Genomic DNA, 17106 nt, shown 5'->3' on the forward strand with positions numbered 1-17106 from the left:
ATGATGGCCATTTTCGGATATGGTGGAAGATTGCATGGAAATATTTATGGATGACTTTTCCGTCTCAAGAAACGATTTCAAAAGATGCCTCGGCAACTAATCTAAAGTACTCAAATGATGTGAAGAAGCCAACCTAGTACTGAATTGGAAAATTCCATTTTATGGTAACCAAGGGAATAGTTTTGGGACACAAAATTTCTTGTCAAGGCATTGAAGTCGATAGAGTCAAGGTGGAAGTAATTGAAAATCTACCTCCACCCACCAACGTGAAAGGCATACATAGTTTCCTTGCACATGCAGGCTTCTATAGGCGATTTATAAAAGATTTTTTCTCAAATCTCAAAACCTTTGTGTCTTTTGCTTCAACATAATCAACAATTTGTATTTAATGATGATTGTTTAAATCCTTTTATAGATTTGAAGAAAAAACATTCATCAGCACCAATCGTTGTTCTACCAGACTGAAATGATCCTTTCGAGCTCATGTGTGCTAGTGATTACGCAGTTGGGGTAGTGCTAGGTCAACAAAAATGTAAAACTCTTTCATGTTATATACTATGCTAGTCGTACTCTTAATGATGCACAAGTAAACTATACCACAACTAAAAAAAACTTCTTGCAATAGTATTTGCATTCGATAAGTTTAGGTCATATCTCATAGGAACTAAAGTCATTATGCATATGAATCATTATGCCATTAAATATTTGATTAATAAGAAAGATGCAAAGCCTAGGCTAATCAGATGGATATTATTACTACAAGAGTTCGATTTAGAGGTAAATGGTACGGAAAACCAAGTGGCAAATCACTTATCTAGACTAGAAAACAAAATTAGTTGTCATGACATGAAAGACAACCAGGAGGATTTCCCTGATGAGAAAATTTTATTTGTCATGGTTGTGTCGTGGTATGCTGACATAGTCAACTTTCTTGTTAGTGGTATTGTACCTCTAGATTTATCTAGCCAAGGCCGAAAAAAGTTCAAACATGATGTGTGACTATTATTGGGATGAACCATTCCTATTTAAGTAATGTGGTGACCAAATAATCAAAAGATGTATCCCACAAGAAGAACACAAAGAAATTCTACTTCATTGCCACTCATCACCATATGGAGGACATTTTAGTGGAATGAGAACAGTGGTGAAGGTTCTTCAATCCGATTTCTATTGGCCAACCTTGTTTAAATATGCGCATGAATTCTACAAGTCGTGTGATAGGTACCAGCGAACAGGGAACATATCAAAGAGACATGATATGCCATGGCAAAACATTATAGAGGTTGAACTTTTCGACGTATGGGGGATAGATTTCATAGGACCCTTTTCCACATCTTTTGGTGATCTATACATTCTCTTGGCAGTAGATTATGTGTCCAAATAGGTGGATGCCATCGCAACACCTAAAAATGATTCCAAGACCATGCTGAAATTTTTTCATAATAACATATTCACACGTTTTGGAAAACGTGAGCTATCATCAGTGATGAAGGCACACACTTTGAAAACAAATTAATTGCCAAGGCGCTAAAAAGATATGAAGTGCGATATCGAATAGCAAAGGCATATCACCCCCAGACTAATGGGCAGTTGAAGTTTCTAATAGGGAAATCAAACAAATCCTTGAGAAAGTGGTCAACCCAAGCCAAAAGAACTGGTCGCCAAAGCTAGATGAAGCACTATGGTCCTATCGCACAGCATTTAAGACACCGCTAGGAATGTCCCCATTAAAACTCGTCTACAGTAAGGAGTGCCATTTGCCTATGGACCTTGAACATAAAGCTTATTGGGCCATCAAGAAATTGAACATGGATGCTAAGCTTGCTGGAGAAAGAAGACTCTTGGAACTGAATGAAATGGATGAATTCAGAGCTCAAGCCTACGAAAGTGCCCGCCTATACAAAGAAAAAACAAAAATATGGCATAATAGAAAAAAATTTCCAAGGCAATTTTATTTTGGACAACAAGTGTTGCTCTATAATTCACGACTCAAATTATTTCTAGGCAAGCTAAAATCAAGATGGTCAAGACCGTTCATCGTACTCCAAGTCCAGAGTAATGGAGCAATAGAAATCAAGAACTAAGATGATGGATCCATTTTCAAGGTGAATGGTTAGAGACTAAAGTAATACAAAGGAGCACTAGTCATGTGCGATAAATCGGCATCAACATCACAAGATACCCAAGAGTTTACTTTACTTACCTGAATAATTTTTGTTGCCTAGCAATGAAAATCTGAATTATGTACATAAATAAATTCACTTATTTTATGCACTAGTTATATGTTTCACATTAGTTTTATTCTTTTTGGCATACAAGGTACACGTAGAAATATGGGGAGAGACCTTACGCATGGGAGGAAGAGAAACCCTAATGCAAAAAGGTTTTGACAGTAATTGTAAAGAGAAAATTATCTTTTCCCCACTTTATGTCAAATCAAATATGGAGATATTAATGTCATATCTTTTTCCCTATTTTTTTGATGAATTTACCCCGATTAAACCACCCATTATCTTTCCAAAAAAACAATTTACACTCCATATTCTCCACCGTCCCACAGTTTCTTTCTTTAAAAAATTTTCCTTCAATATTTTTCCTTCCTTGAAGCCATGAAAAACCCTGTAATAGCAAGTATCATGGCTAGATCAAAGAAAAATCCAGCCCCAATAGCAAGATTTGAGCATTTCCAGATTGTTGAAGCTGAGGCACGACATAAGAACCTTAAAACAACAAGTATACTTTAAGGATGGTTTCGTTTTTCTATCAGAAAATTAAGAGCCATTCGGATCAGAAGTGGTGAATGTGGTTGGAAAGCATAAATGGGAGAAATTTGCCCGGCATCCTAAGGCCGTAGCACCAACAATGGTTCGGGAATTTTATGCCCATCTTGAAAACCCATCCCAACATACCGTCTATGAGAGAGAAACTCATTGGTTTTCCCCTTCAGCACTCAACCGATATTTCAAGTTGGGAAAAGTGGAGGATTAACACAAGAAGTTCGTGGCTGAGGCGGAACAAGAAACATACAGTGGAGTTCTTGAAGACCTCTGCTTTGGATAGGCCAAATTTGAGGGAAACATGCCAACAAGAAAGTGGGTAGATCACCAAGCCCTTAAACCAATGGTGAAGTTATGGAATCACTTCCTCAAGGGAAAACTAATGCCGACCTCCCACAACATGACCGTTCTAGTGAAAAGATTAATGATGTTACATTCGATAATTTATGGGCGATCGATCAATGTTGGAGATCTTATGTTCGACCAAATCCACGATTGCGCAAAAAGAAATTGAGATAATCTTTTATTTCCTAACCTGATAACTACTCTATGCAGAAAGAAGAAAGTCCCTGAACAACCATTCGAGGACTTCATCAAGTCAAATGAGGAAATAACTAAGAAGAAAATGCCAGAGTTAATGAGCTTTGATGGCAATGCCCCGTATGAGGGTTTGAAAAGATGAGCCAAATCTGTTGTTGTGGCCAGAATGGCAGCAGTGGTCACATATATCGAGAAACCCGTGAGAAGATCAAGTGTCTAGAAAATCACATGGAGATCTTCTTTGGCTATGTCAAGGCAAGAGATGCACAATTCAATGCCTTTTTCAAGGAGTTGCTCCTAATCACCAATGAAGACCTACCGCCATTCCCCGATATTATCCTGAAACACGCTGCTGACGGCAGTACATTCAATGCCTCGACAAAAAATGCTCCCCCAGAAGTACACACAGACGTTTCTCCACTGGCCACTCATATCTCACCCATACCGGAAGAAGGACGTGGCGACACAGATGAATTCCTCAGCTCCTCCTTATCTACTTCTGAATGCACTCAGGAGATTCCACCTGAATTCTTTACCGATGAAGATTTCACTCCAGTCTCTACTCAACCCGTACCCAAGCAAGCACCAGAACAGTCCCCCGTCCATCAAGCAACACCAATTCATGAACCAGCTCAAAGCCAGACTCCAGTTCCTGCACAACCCACTAAAGCTAAAGAACAACAAACACCAGCACGAGCCCCGAGCACTAAGCGACGCATTAACGAATGACGGGTCGTGTCCTTCAGCCATCTCCCTCGTAGATTGCAATATAAGATAAGGGATCAGAGAGTCCCCCTCCTCCAAAACGATGCAAAATGTGTGCGTCTAGTCAAGCTACCCCACCACAGCAAGGTCGCTTTTTTATTTTTATTTTTTCTGCATTTGTATTTTCATTTAGTTACATATAGTTTAATTTCCCTTGCATTGCGGACAATGCATCCCTCAAGTTTGGGGGAGGTATTTCCTCACACTTTTTTAAAAAGAAATTGATGATAATTGGTTAAAAAATTTGGTTATCATGACATAAGAACGTTAAGTCTATTATTTGGAATGGATTAGGGATCCCCTATGATGAAAGCACAATCTAATTGCCTAGGCCAAAATTATCTTTAAGACTGTCGAAAGAAGAAAACCAACCCTAGACTTGATTCTTTGAAAAATTATAAACACGATTGTAGGTTGTATCTTCTTAAAGTGATTAGTAAATTTTTAGGAAAGAACTCTCTTCTTGCCGAGACATGAAAAAATGTTAAGGTTAAATTCGAACTCCTTAGTGTTTAAAACTTGAAGAATAAAAGGGACCCGTCTCTATGTAAATGCATAACCAGAAAACTCCATAAAAATTAAGGGTTGCCTATACATATGAGTGAATGAAAATAGTCACAAGATTACTCTACCCGGCTAGATTGGGGGTGGAAGGTATGCTCCCTTTCACCTGGAGTGTGGAAAGATAGGTGTGATGAGCTGACTCCCAAAAAAAGTTGATAAACAAATAGGAGTAGAAAGTGTTCCTAAGAAATCATTTGACGCCTTGACAAAACAGAAGCACTTACTTGAAGTTTTCTAATTATATTAATGCATAGACTGATTACAATCATGCACACACGCTAGCAAGGAATCCTGACTAGGGAAGGTATTTGACTGATATGACAGTCAAACATGTTGAGGTGAAACTTTTGCTGAGGGCTGAAATTTCAAAACCCACATGATTTTCTTAATACTGCTTTGCCATGACAATCTTAATTTTTTTAACTATTGTACATTGCTTGAGGAAAAGCAATAGCTTAAGTTTGGGGGTGTGATAACTTCATAAAAAGACTCTATTTTTAGTCTTTTTACTTAAATTATTGATCGTCTAAACAAAGTATTCACAACATAATAGTTGCATTTAGGTTATAACTACATGTGGTGGATAAGTTTTCTTAGGTAAAATTTATTTGGTTTGATTGATGTTGCCAAGGAGAAAGGTCTTATGTGGATTGTGTATGTGTAGGAAATTAACTAAGGAAGAACATTTCAGTCGCGATAAAGTATTTCGCAAGGGCTAACGGAATAGAGAAGATAAAGACAGTGATGAGCAGATTTATCTTGCTGAGGCAAGGTTTATCTTGCAAGTCTGAAACGGATATGACGAATTTCTTATGCTACATGCCAGTTGTACGACTACCCTCACGTGCAAGCAAGCCCCTAAGATTTTGAAAACAGCCAGATGCCTTTCATTTTTTAGCCTGGACAAGAAAATAACGAGTATTTAGGGAATCTTCACTTGCGCGAAACCCTAGGAGATTTCCTTCTATAAATACCCAGCCACAACCACCACAGCCACCAAAAAGAGGAGGCAAGGAAAGAAGAAGAGCTTTAACTGAAGCGTGAGTGAGCAACTGCAGTGCTTCCCCACCGTTTTCCAACTCAACCATCCTTGGTATCCTCCATAGCTAGGCTATAGCAGAGCGGCGGTCAGGCCTCGAGAGAGGCTGGCCATCAGGGCAGGCGCGGTGTTGATCAGAGATGTCACGACAGAGCCCCCGATTTTGGGAGTCGTTCTTCCTTTGTTCTTAATTTCTTTACTTTGCTTGGGGTTGTATTAAAATGATGATACTTTGGTTGAATTTTTGACAACATCATGAACTGCTTTACTTGGTGTTAGCCTTTGTTTTGCCGAAACAATTATTTTCTGTTTTATGAATAATAAATTATGATTTTTCTCATGAGTGTTTTGTTCATTGTTTAAATATTTTGCCTTGACACTGTAAGAGCTTCGAAAGATTGTCTAGGTCTAGATGAAACACATCTTGACACTGTAATAGCTTTGAGAGATTACCGTTTTCTAGATATTGATTCTTAGATTCGAGAGAATTAAGATAGATCTATGTGAACAATTGAATGGATCCGAGATGGTGATGTTCTAACATGCCTAACTTAGAGATCAGGAGAGGGTTTCAATCGGCTAAAAGGGATAGACGCTAGAGTAGGATAGACAAAGATTATAGTTCATGCTGAGAGGTGTTGCTACAATAACAGTATGACAAACCAAGGGTTATAGTTAACGCTAAGTAGTATTGCCATAACAACCGTCTAAGAATACTCAGTAATCCTGTCGGGCAACTTAATCATATCATAACAATTCATTCTAGACTTAGAATAATTGCTTGTCGTAATAAAAGATTAGCATGAGTGTTCTGTGAAAAGTCTGAATATGTGAGGTTGTTTTGAATTTATTTTAGTCAACTTTTGTCTTTGCCTTGTTTATTTGATAGTTTTGCATATTTATTTTACCTCGACCAAACTTGTCTACAACCATACTTTATAATATTTTCTTGATTTATTTTGTTACTAATAGTTTTCTAGTTGGACAAGACTTTAGGAATTAGCTTGTGACAACTAGTTCTGGTTGTGTTGAAACATAAAAGAGCCAACCAATCCCTGAGGAGACAATAACTCACTTACCCTTTATTACTTAAATCGATTGTGTATACTTGTATAGAATTACTTGCCTTAGCATATACATTTCCAAGCGATTAGTATTCTCTTGAAAGCTCTTACAAAGTCTAGGAATGTTTTGCCAAGGCACCAGACAATCTCTTACAATGTCAAGGCAAAATATTTAAACAGTGAATAAAACAACACTTAGCATAAACAAATTGCATCATCATTAACAAGCAAATAACGTTCAACAAGACAATAACCAACACCAAGTAAAACAGTTCATGGTGCGGTGAATATCATCTAAAATCATTCTTTTAAGTACAACCCTTAACAGGATATGAAGATGAAGAACAAAGGAAGAAACACTCCCAAAATAAGAGCTCTGTCGTAACATTCTGACCACAACCACGCCTGTTCTAACGACCGACCTCTCTCAAGGGCCTGGCCGCTGCTCCGATGAAGCCTGGCTATGGAAGGCACCAAGGACGGTTGAGTGAGAAGGGTGGAAAGTAGGGTGTTGCAGTCGCTTACTCCAAGCCTAGGGTATATTTTCTCCTTGATTGCACCACCTTTTGAAAAGTTATTATGAGGTATTTATAATGGGAATTTTTAGGGTTTAGTGCCCTTGGAAATTCCCTAAATACCCTCATTGACATACCCATTTTATAAATGACATAACAGCTGGCAGTGGTCAATTTCCTTGATGAGGGCATGATTGCACGTGAAGATGAAATTGGGCAAGTGACATCAGCAATTCTATTAAGCCACATCAGACTTGCAAGATAAAGCTTGCCTTTGCAAGAAAATATGTTCCTCACTGTCGTTTTCTTATGTTCCTCTAGCCCTGGAGAGCTCTGTCTCGGCAAATAAATTCCCCATTCGTCATTTCCTGCATCAACACAACTGGCCAACAACCTTCCTCTAAAGCAGCATCAGTTGAACCAAATAAAGTTTGCCTCAACAAAACTTATCCACCACATGGAAATGTATACTACATGCAACTATATACAACTAAAATGCTATGACAAATGGCTTTTAGGCAAACAATAACCTAAGTAAAAAAAACCCAGAACACGGTCTTTTACGAAATTATCAATAAGTATATATATACTATTAATATATGTACATATATTATTTTTTTTCTTTTTTTTTAATAAATTATGACATGTATAAATATAAATATATATATATATATATACATGCATCATACATACATCATGCATGCATCATTGATCATACATAATTACATATATACTTATAATATATATACTTATGTTATATAGTTTATATAGTTTATATATATATATATTATAATTTATATACTTTATAGTTTATATGCTTATACTTTATAGTTTATATATTTTATATTTTATATGTATACACACTTTTTTTATTAAGCTAAGGTGAGTATAAAGTAGTATTTGTTCTAAATACTCTCTCAACCATTTGATAATGAACGCTCAATCACCATGTTGTTACCGTTGGTGTTGAAACCCATGACCTCTAGGAACATCACTGATTCTTTTAACCACTGAGGTAAGTTGGTTCGTATGTGCGTATATATATATATATATATATTAAGTATAGTGTATACTTATATAAGTGTATATTTATATTGTATGCATAAGTATAATGTATCTTGAGTCAGTTTGTCCTGAGATTATTGCATTTGATGTATCTTGTAACATAGTTTCCCGATAACAAAATTTTAGCACTCTTTTCCCCTTATTAGGACTAGAAAGGGTAATGAGGCCCGCCGTTTCTCTAAAAAAAGTATAATGTACAGTATAATGTACAGTATAATGTACATTATAATATATATATATTATAATTGTTTCACTTTTTCCTTAACTTTTGAAATGAATGCAATTAATTCTATTTTACAATTTTTTCACATTTTACAATTATCTCAATTTGGTCCCTCTGTGTTGTTTAATTATTTTAATTTTAATTTGCAATTTCATATTAGTTCAATTTAGTCCTTAAAATTATATTTGTATATGAAATTGGCCTATACTTATTTATATTTTTGTAATTTACTTTGTACCTATAAATCACATAATAAACTTCATTTCAAATTTTATAAATTATATTATAATCTCCAAACCTTATAAACTTTTGGTCACCAGCTTTTTAAATGGATACAATTTAGTCCAATTTTATATTAATTTCTTGATTTGATTATCAATGTGTGTTGCTTAATTTATTTAAAATTTTGTTTGTAATTTCATATTTGTTCAACTTAGTCCTTTAAATTATATTTTTTTCAAAATTGATCCATAATTATTTATATTTTTGTAATTTACTCTAAATCATATACAATTACAAATTGCAATTCAACATTAATGAAAGGCGAAAAATAATTGATTCATATATAGAAAATGATTCGACCTGAAGTCAATCCGTATATGATAAGATCCGACCTGAATTTTGTATATCAATGATGTGACTCAATCTGAACGAGATACGACTGAAGTCAATCGAACCTGAATTAATATGGTATTTAATTGCTTCGAACTTAAACCGTTTTTACCTGAACTAACATCGATCCGAATTAAAATTAACCCAAATCGAACGTAATGTCAAATCAACCTGAAAAAGTCCCGAACTGATTTGATCCGGACCTGACCTGATCCAAGTCAACCATCAAATTGACCTGACACGACATGTATTCAATTTTACTTGACCTGACAAGATCCAACAAAAGCCTGAACGATTACCTGATTTTACATCTCTAACTCATGGCATGTCAGGTTGGGCTATCATGGGTGCATACTAACGATTATAACTTGAAATTATTTGATTCATGTTTGATTTGATTTGATAACTTCAATTAAAAAATAATGTTGGTTAAAAAATATTGTTGCTTAACTTGATTGTTACTTATTAAGTTTGTCAGAGTTTTTTTTTTTAAATATATGTAAAATCTAATAACATATACGATATAATTTAATATAAATATAATTAATAAATTTAACAAAAAAATTAAAATGGTTCAATGAATGACTAAAAATTTAAAGAATAGCTCAAATTTAATAAAATCATTTTTTTAATAAAATTAATATAATATCTAGGGGTGTTTACGGGTGAGTCGATCATGAGTTAGACATTGCTCGACTTGTGCTTGTTAAAAAAATTGTTGCTTGACTTGACTCATTACTTGTTAAGCTCATTAAAATTTTACTCGACTCGTGCTCGTTAAAAAAATTTATTGCTCGATTCGTTGCTCGTTAAACTCGTTAAAATTTTACTCGACTAGTGCTCGTTAAGAAAATTTATTGCTTGACTCATTGCTCATTAAACTAGTTGCTCGCCTTGTTGTTGTTCGCTAAAATTTGTATTTTTTAAACTATAAGTAAAATCTACTAATACCATATAGAACTTAATATAAACATAAATTAATAAATTTAACAAATAATAATTATTAATTAATAATTTAGTAATTTAATTATTTAATAGAAAATTAATATATTATTAATTTCTCATTTTTATTATTTATTAGTAAATTAGTAATTTTTTTGAATGAAATTTAAGATAACTACTTAAAACTTATAAAAAATTAATGAGTTGCTCGTGAACTTATTGAGTCAAGTTGGAATTTGCTCAATTCAGCTCGTTAAGATATCGTGTTCGAGTCGAGTTAATCTAAGTCATATTTTTATCAAATTTTGACTGAATTAAGTTCGAACTACTCACGAGATGCTCAACTCATTAACCACCCTACTCATCTCGACTCTAAAATATTTCACATAAATAAAATGAAATTAACATGAATGGCTGCGTTACCAGAATGGAGAGAGCAATAACGAACCCAAAGCCCAGGCCCAAATTGTAACAAATATTCCTTTATTAAGTAGACGCACTTCAACCTTCCGGTTGTCATGTGATTAGTTTAGTGTCTTCATATTTGGCTAAATCAAAAAGCCTCAGAAAAAATGGAGAGGATGATGGTTTTGAGATCCATTTGTAGAGCCGCGTGTTTCAGATCTTCCCGTTTCTCGGCTATTGCCGTTGCTGCCACCAATCACAACCACCACTTGGGTTTCCGGAATCTCTACTCAATCTCATCACTTTCCGCTCCTAATCCGCCCACTAACTTTCCTTCGGGTACTCTTATACTCTTCTGTATTTGATTACCCATTTCTCTTTTTTCATTATCTGTGTAATCTCTAGGTTTATCGACTTAGATTTAGCATTTTATAATGATATAGCTCGTGGCTGACTTTTCTTCCTGGGATTTCCAAATTGTATACTTTTGGTTGTTTAGCTGTTCAAGTCTTGTACTTTACTCTTTAAAAGGTCGGATTAATGCTCTTTAGTACTCCCTTAGGATTGTGGTGCTTGGCTAACTTAGAAATTGATGGGTTCTTGATGTGCTTTGGGTGTTTATGATTATATTTCTCTCAGAACAATTACTAAGAACTTCTAGTGGATTGTGTAGCAATTTGTAACTTGTTACAATACCAATTTGTATAAGTTCTACGCATTTTATTTATGAGGGAAAAATATTCAGGTGGCAGGTCATCCCTGAGATTGGGGAGCACACGCTATTTTAGTGATGACGTATCTCATATGCCTGTCATAACGGACACTGAGATTCGGAATGTTTTTAAGGACTTAATGGCTGCAAGTTGGGATGAGCTTCCTTATTCTGTGGTACAAGATGCAAAGAAAGCCTTGTCCAAGAATACTGATGACAAAGCCGGCCAGGAAGCTTTGAAAAATGTCTTCCGCGCTGCTGAATCTGTTGAAGAGTTTGGTGGTATTCTGATCAGCATGAAAATGGAACTTGATGACAGTATTGGAATGAGTGGAGAGGTATTACTATGATCTATAAAACATTGATGATTTTCTTCTTTACGTCTTTACTATTAGCAACTTTTGTCGTTTGATGAAATGGATCCTCTTTTGCAGAATGTAAAACCTCTGTCGAGTGATTTTTCGGCTGCACTTAAGACAGTTTTTCAGAAGTATGCAACTTACTTGGATGCATTTGGTTCTGATGAAATCTACTTGAAAAAGAAGGTGGAGACGGATTTGGGATCAAAGATGATCTACCTAAAGATGAGATGTGGTCACCTTGGTGCTGAGTGGGGAAAGGTACTAAAAATATTTGCAACGCATTTATAAATTCAGCTACGACTGCATGATCCACCTCGAGGGTGCATAACATAGTTCATTCCTGCACTGCGTAGCATTTTCTTGTAGTTCATGTTAGTGAAACAAGAGAATTATGATTATCCATAAGGTGCCAAATGGTGAATAAGATGTGAGAACAGCAAGGAAAGTCATCTCAGATTACATCATATGTGCTAATTGCTATTTGTTCTTCCCTGATCTGTGTTCAACATCCTAACCATCTGGTGTTCTGGAACACCAATCTGAACCCTAGGCTAAAGGCTAACTCGTTTAGAGAATCTTTGTCATAGCAGAACTGCTTTGGTTATAAGGTAAAACAAGCGAATAGATGCATTCACCATTCAATCGTTTTTCTTTGCTGCATATATCATATTTGTCCATGGTAGTTGTTTGCACAAGACTGTCGATAAATACTGATGCCAATTTACATTTGTGTTCCTGCACAAATATTTTGGTTGCTATAAATTATGCAAATCTATTTCGTCTGATATTTTTCCGATTGCTTTCATTGCAGATTACTGTTCTTGGAACCTCTGGACTTTCTGGATCTTATGTGGAGCAAAGAGCTTAGCACTAAAGTGTTGAGGGTGTTCACGTCAACATTTTTCCCCTGTTTTAGATAATTTCTATGAATACTAGGAGACAGGTTGGTGTTTTCCTGGAAAACCTTGAACGTTGGAGTTTGCTTGGTCCCTAAATAAATGGCTTATGTTTATCAACAACAATAAATCAAAGTGTAAAATCATGCTTCTTTATATGGTGAGATTTTCCACCATGTTTCCTCATCGTTTGTTAGGATCAATAACTACAAAGTTGCTCATCGCGTTTACAGTACTTCTGATTCAAAAAACTGTTAAACACTCGTACAAAAACCAAAATATTAAACTTTTAAAGTACAAAGAAAAATGAAACATTCTGAGAATGACGATTAACATCAAAAGAATTTAATAACTTTTATAAAAACTCCTTTTTACGAAGTGATAAGGAGTGTGAGTGAACCAAACTATCTATGATTATATCAACAAATAATATTTACCAAAAAGGGACCTGACTATATGTGTGAGCACAAAAATGACTGCAAAAGTATGAAAAACGTATTAAAAATCATAATGATCGTGCCACAAAAACAGAGAGAATGCATGCCACAATAATTAAAAAAAACATATCACAATGACAAAAATTCTTATTCAAAATTAAAAAAAATAAAAAAAAACGAAAAAAATAAGAGAATAAATAATCATCGATGGTCGACAATCAATATTAAAATTAGTGTCGTCAGTGTATGGCTAAACAAAAATTAAAAGAAAAGACGGAGGTTGCACAAAAACATTGAGAAATAACTTAGGTGAATAAAAGAGGCGGCTATTCATGTTTCGTTGAATCAACTGAATTTTTTTAGCTGTCTATAAATTAGTACTATCACCTTACCTAATTGTGAATAGTGAACATTTGATGCATTAATGAGATGATATTGTTAGTGAACAAATTGGACAAGGATTTTCTTCTTTTGTGTAATTATTTAAAGGCTGTTTATGAACATATATCATATTACATTACATATCGAAAACTTGATCAAGATCTAGCAGTAACCGAAGCTCAAATGTTATATTGTAAGACAATATAAGCCTAACGGTTCATCATCCCCTTCAAGTATCAACCTCCCAAAAGATGCACCGATACCCTAAGGCCCGGTTCTTTTACAACAAGCCCGAGATTTAGATAACCAGCAAGCCAGACAAAATTATTTTCATGCTTGGCAAACTTTATTGTTGGGGAGGGGGGACAGTAATAATAAACAATTACAATCTATTTTACGATGTAAAAGTTGAGAGAAACTGACCTGGTACAATAAACATCATGTTTCGTATTCCTAAGACCCTTATTCTCTGCCTAAGAAATACAACCAGGTTAACCTATACGTCTAGAAGGTGCCAGTGCCAAGCAAGGAAGCAAAGGCAAATGAAAAGGTTGCAACATTCTCCCCCTTTCCCCCACTTCAAATGTGATCACAAGAAGATCCCAGAACCAACCATGGAGGATGTCGATAAATGATAGGACTAGCTTTTGTCTGATTCCACCTAATTTAGAACCAAACCAAAGATTAGAATGTGAAAAAATAATAAAAAGCAACCAATATTCAACGTTTCTTGCATCTTTCCAAAAAATAGTTCTAAGATTTTGCAATAAAAACAAAGTTCAGTGATTATGATTTTCTTGTATTACTCCAGCTTGGACACAGAAAAGCAAGAACAGTACTGTCGTACCAAAAAAGTTTAGGTCAACTGCAAGTATACAACTACTAATAAACCTCAAGACAATCTTTTGAATTGTTCAGCACAATAATAGTTTAGAATCTTTCACTCAACATCTGATGACGCCATTTTACGTTACTAGAACATTGTAAAAGTGGCCCATTTGAGAGGAAAACACAAGCAAACATAGAAGGAACTTGATCAAATTAACACAGCGGCCCAAATTTCAATGGATATGAAAGATATCACCAATTTAGCTATAGCATCTGTATTGAGATACGGCTTTCTTTTCTTCCAGGCCACTAACTAGCGTGGTTAAAATAAGCAACCTCACCTAAAATCTAAAACCAAGTGGTGCATCACCAAGAATCCTATGTTTCATCTTAGTCCCAGAAAACCTCCTCAAAAGACGCAACAATCTAGAATATTACAAATACCCAAGGAGTGATGCAAAACCCAAAAGGGAACCATGAATGTCCTTATATTTCTATCCAGGTATAACTAATGTTCACATATAAACTGAGTCATTGTTATCCAGAAGAATTACTCGATCCAAATTCAACGATAGGAATCCTTCATATACTTTTTACCAACGTCATACACGGTTACACAGTTGCAGAAGCATCTCAAAAAGGCAACATGGTGCAATCTTTTAACCAAAATTTGATTGAAACAATTAAAAATTAAGTTCAAAACGAAGCAAATACCATACAAAATGTGGGCTAGTTTGAAACAGAAGATTTGTGGAGTTGCTGAGAAGTGAGAGATAAAAGAGACTGAAGCTTGGCAACAACAGAGGCTCTCTCAGGTGGGCATTTGGAGAGTGAAACATTCAAAGAATGAAAATCTTCATCAAGCTTGCCGGCCGCCAATGCAGCACAACCAGTTTTATAAGCCTCATCAGCCAACCGGGCATCATACTTGGGCGAATCCCGACCATTGTTTCTCAACAAGGATGAAGATGGGGAGTCAAGGAGAGCTGTAGCACGTTCATATTCGAGATTAGTGATTGCAGTGTAGATTTCAGCCATGAGAGCCCAGGTGTTAATGGGAAAGTCTTCACTCCATCAAAGACACTGAAATGGGTATTCACTTCCCCAGAACCCATCTGCTTCTCAGGAATCTTTTAGTCAACGAATGGGCTTTATCCTTTCATTTTGATCTAGTCTTTGTAAATCCCATTAATGTAAAAGCCAGCAACGAATGATTTAATCAACTCGAAACTACTGAATTAACAATCTTTAACGTCTAAAATGCAAAACCCAGGAAAGTCCCGGAACCTGATAATCATTGAAGAAAGAAAATTAACAATCTTGAACTGGAATCATGTTCAGAAAAGATAAAAGACGTAGCGAAAACACTAACCTTAAATTCTTCGCTCCAACGAGAATAGTTAAGCCAAGAATTGGGTTATCGACGCGTTGTTGTGGAATCGAGATGTTGAGCAAAACCTTCTTTTTATACCAATATTCTTGAAAAACCCCTCTTAAATTCTAATGATCCGCCGAACTTAAGTGTTGATTAAAAAATTAAGGAATTGAATTGTCACCGACAACCGATTTGATTGACTTAGTTTCTGGGATTAATTGGCTTATGATTTTATGAATTGGCTGTAGATTTTCAACTCAGGCTTCAGGGCTTACTCAAAGATCAATGTCAATTTATTTATTTGAATTCCAAAGGCCCATACTGTTTTTGAAAGATTAGGTGAAGTTGTTGAGCGAGCACTAACAAATTTTAAAATGGGATGCACTATGACATTCAAGGAGTTAAGGTTAAAGATTTTAGATTTTAGTATTTATATATTAAAGATTAGGATTATTAAAGAAGTTAGATTCAAAAAATATTTAGAAAACGTGCTTTGCAAATAAGAATTGTCATTGGTTATTTTTGGACTATGTATGATTTAACACCTATAAAATCATACTTTTAAAAATAAAATTTTTAAGATTTTCCCTTAAAAAATAATTTTAGGGTTTTATGTATAAAACTATATAAAAAGGGTTAGAGCGTGGATCAAGTATGATGAAGGTAAAGCACCAACTTTACTTTTGACCCGATATTATTTTGGTTGGTAAAATTGAGTGTATGGATGATTTTAGAATAACGTTGGAAAAGATAAAGAACTCGGAGAGATATAGCCAAGAACATGATCAACGGTTGCGGAGCAAGAAGAAGATTAAAGTGACGATGTCCCTTGTTGATTTCAGTGAGGAGGAGGATGTAGAAATAGGGGATAGCGTCAAGACGACTGAAGGATCGGGGATGCTACCTTCATGAATCCTGTGCCTGTTACTGGGTCGAATTCCCAAAAAAAAAACCTATAGAAACATGCTTATGGGAAAAAGCTTAATAAATGGTTTCTAGAAGGCTAACGAGTTCGGTCCAATAGATAAGAATGAGGGTCTAATTTCTATAACTACTATGGATTCATGGCCGACGTTATGCACTTCAAACAAATTCCACGCTAGCCTTAATATTCAATGGTCTAATTGCTTAATCTTGAAACTTTTGGGCAGGTCTATTGGTTTTCGCGCTCTAGAGGAGAGGCTACGCAAAATGTGGATGCCCAAGGCAAATCATGAGTTAATTGACGTTGGTGATGGTTATTCCTCATGAAGTTCTCAACCTCGGATGATCTCCGTTTTGCTCTAGAAGAAGGCCCTGGATCATTTATGGTCACTATTTAATGGTCCGTAAGTGGTTCCTGGAGTTTCATCCATCCACAACAACGATTGACGCCACTGCTGTTTGGGTGCGTTTTCCCGACCTACCGGTTCAATACTATAATGAACGAGTGTTATTCGCTATGGATAACTGTCTGGGTCATGCTCTGAAGGTTGATGGTAACACCAAGCCCATATTTTAGTGACTGAGGTGAATTTAAAAATTAAGCCTCCGATCATAAGTATCGAAAAAAATAAATTGTAAGAAAAAGAAAAAATAAATAAATTTGTTTGTAAATTATTCTT

General features: G+C 35.4%; 2 protein-coding genes across 2 annotated transcripts; one reads left to right on the forward strand and one right to left on the reverse strand.

Moving 5' to 3' along the window:
• The first annotated feature begins 10635 nt into the window (after nt 1-10635).
• LOC120138329 (succinate dehydrogenase subunit 5, mitochondrial-like) lies at nt 10636-12667 on the forward strand. Its single transcript, XM_039153829.1, has 4 exons — nt 10636-10850; nt 11257-11561; nt 11658-11843; nt 12397-12667. The coding sequence occupies exons 1-4, from the start codon at nt 10679-10681 to the stop codon at nt 12451-12453; spliced, it is 720 nt and encodes a 239-aa protein (XP_039009760.1). The 5' UTR covers nt 10636-10678; the 3' UTR covers nt 12454-12667.
• A 2016-nt stretch (nt 12668-14683) lies between these two features.
• LOC120138261 lies at nt 14684-15516 on the reverse strand. Its single transcript, XM_039153783.1, has 2 exons — nt 15500-15516; nt 14684-15414 (listed from the first exon to the last, which is right to left on the reverse strand). The coding sequence occupies exon 2, from the start codon at nt 15163-15165 to the stop codon at nt 14857-14859; it is 309 nt and encodes a 102-aa protein (XP_039009714.1). The 5' UTR covers nt 15166-15414; nt 15500-15516; the 3' UTR covers nt 14684-14856.
• Between the last annotated feature and the right edge of the window lie 1590 nt (nt 15517-17106).

This window comes from Hibiscus syriacus, unplaced genomic scaffold (genome assembly GCF_006381635.1).
Source record: "Hibiscus syriacus cultivar Baekdansim isolate YM2019G1 unplaced genomic scaffold, ASM638163v2 tig00110683_pilon, whole genome shotgun sequence".
NCBI classification, from domain to species: Eukaryota; Viridiplantae; Streptophyta; class Magnoliopsida; order Malvales; family Malvaceae; genus Hibiscus; species Hibiscus syriacus.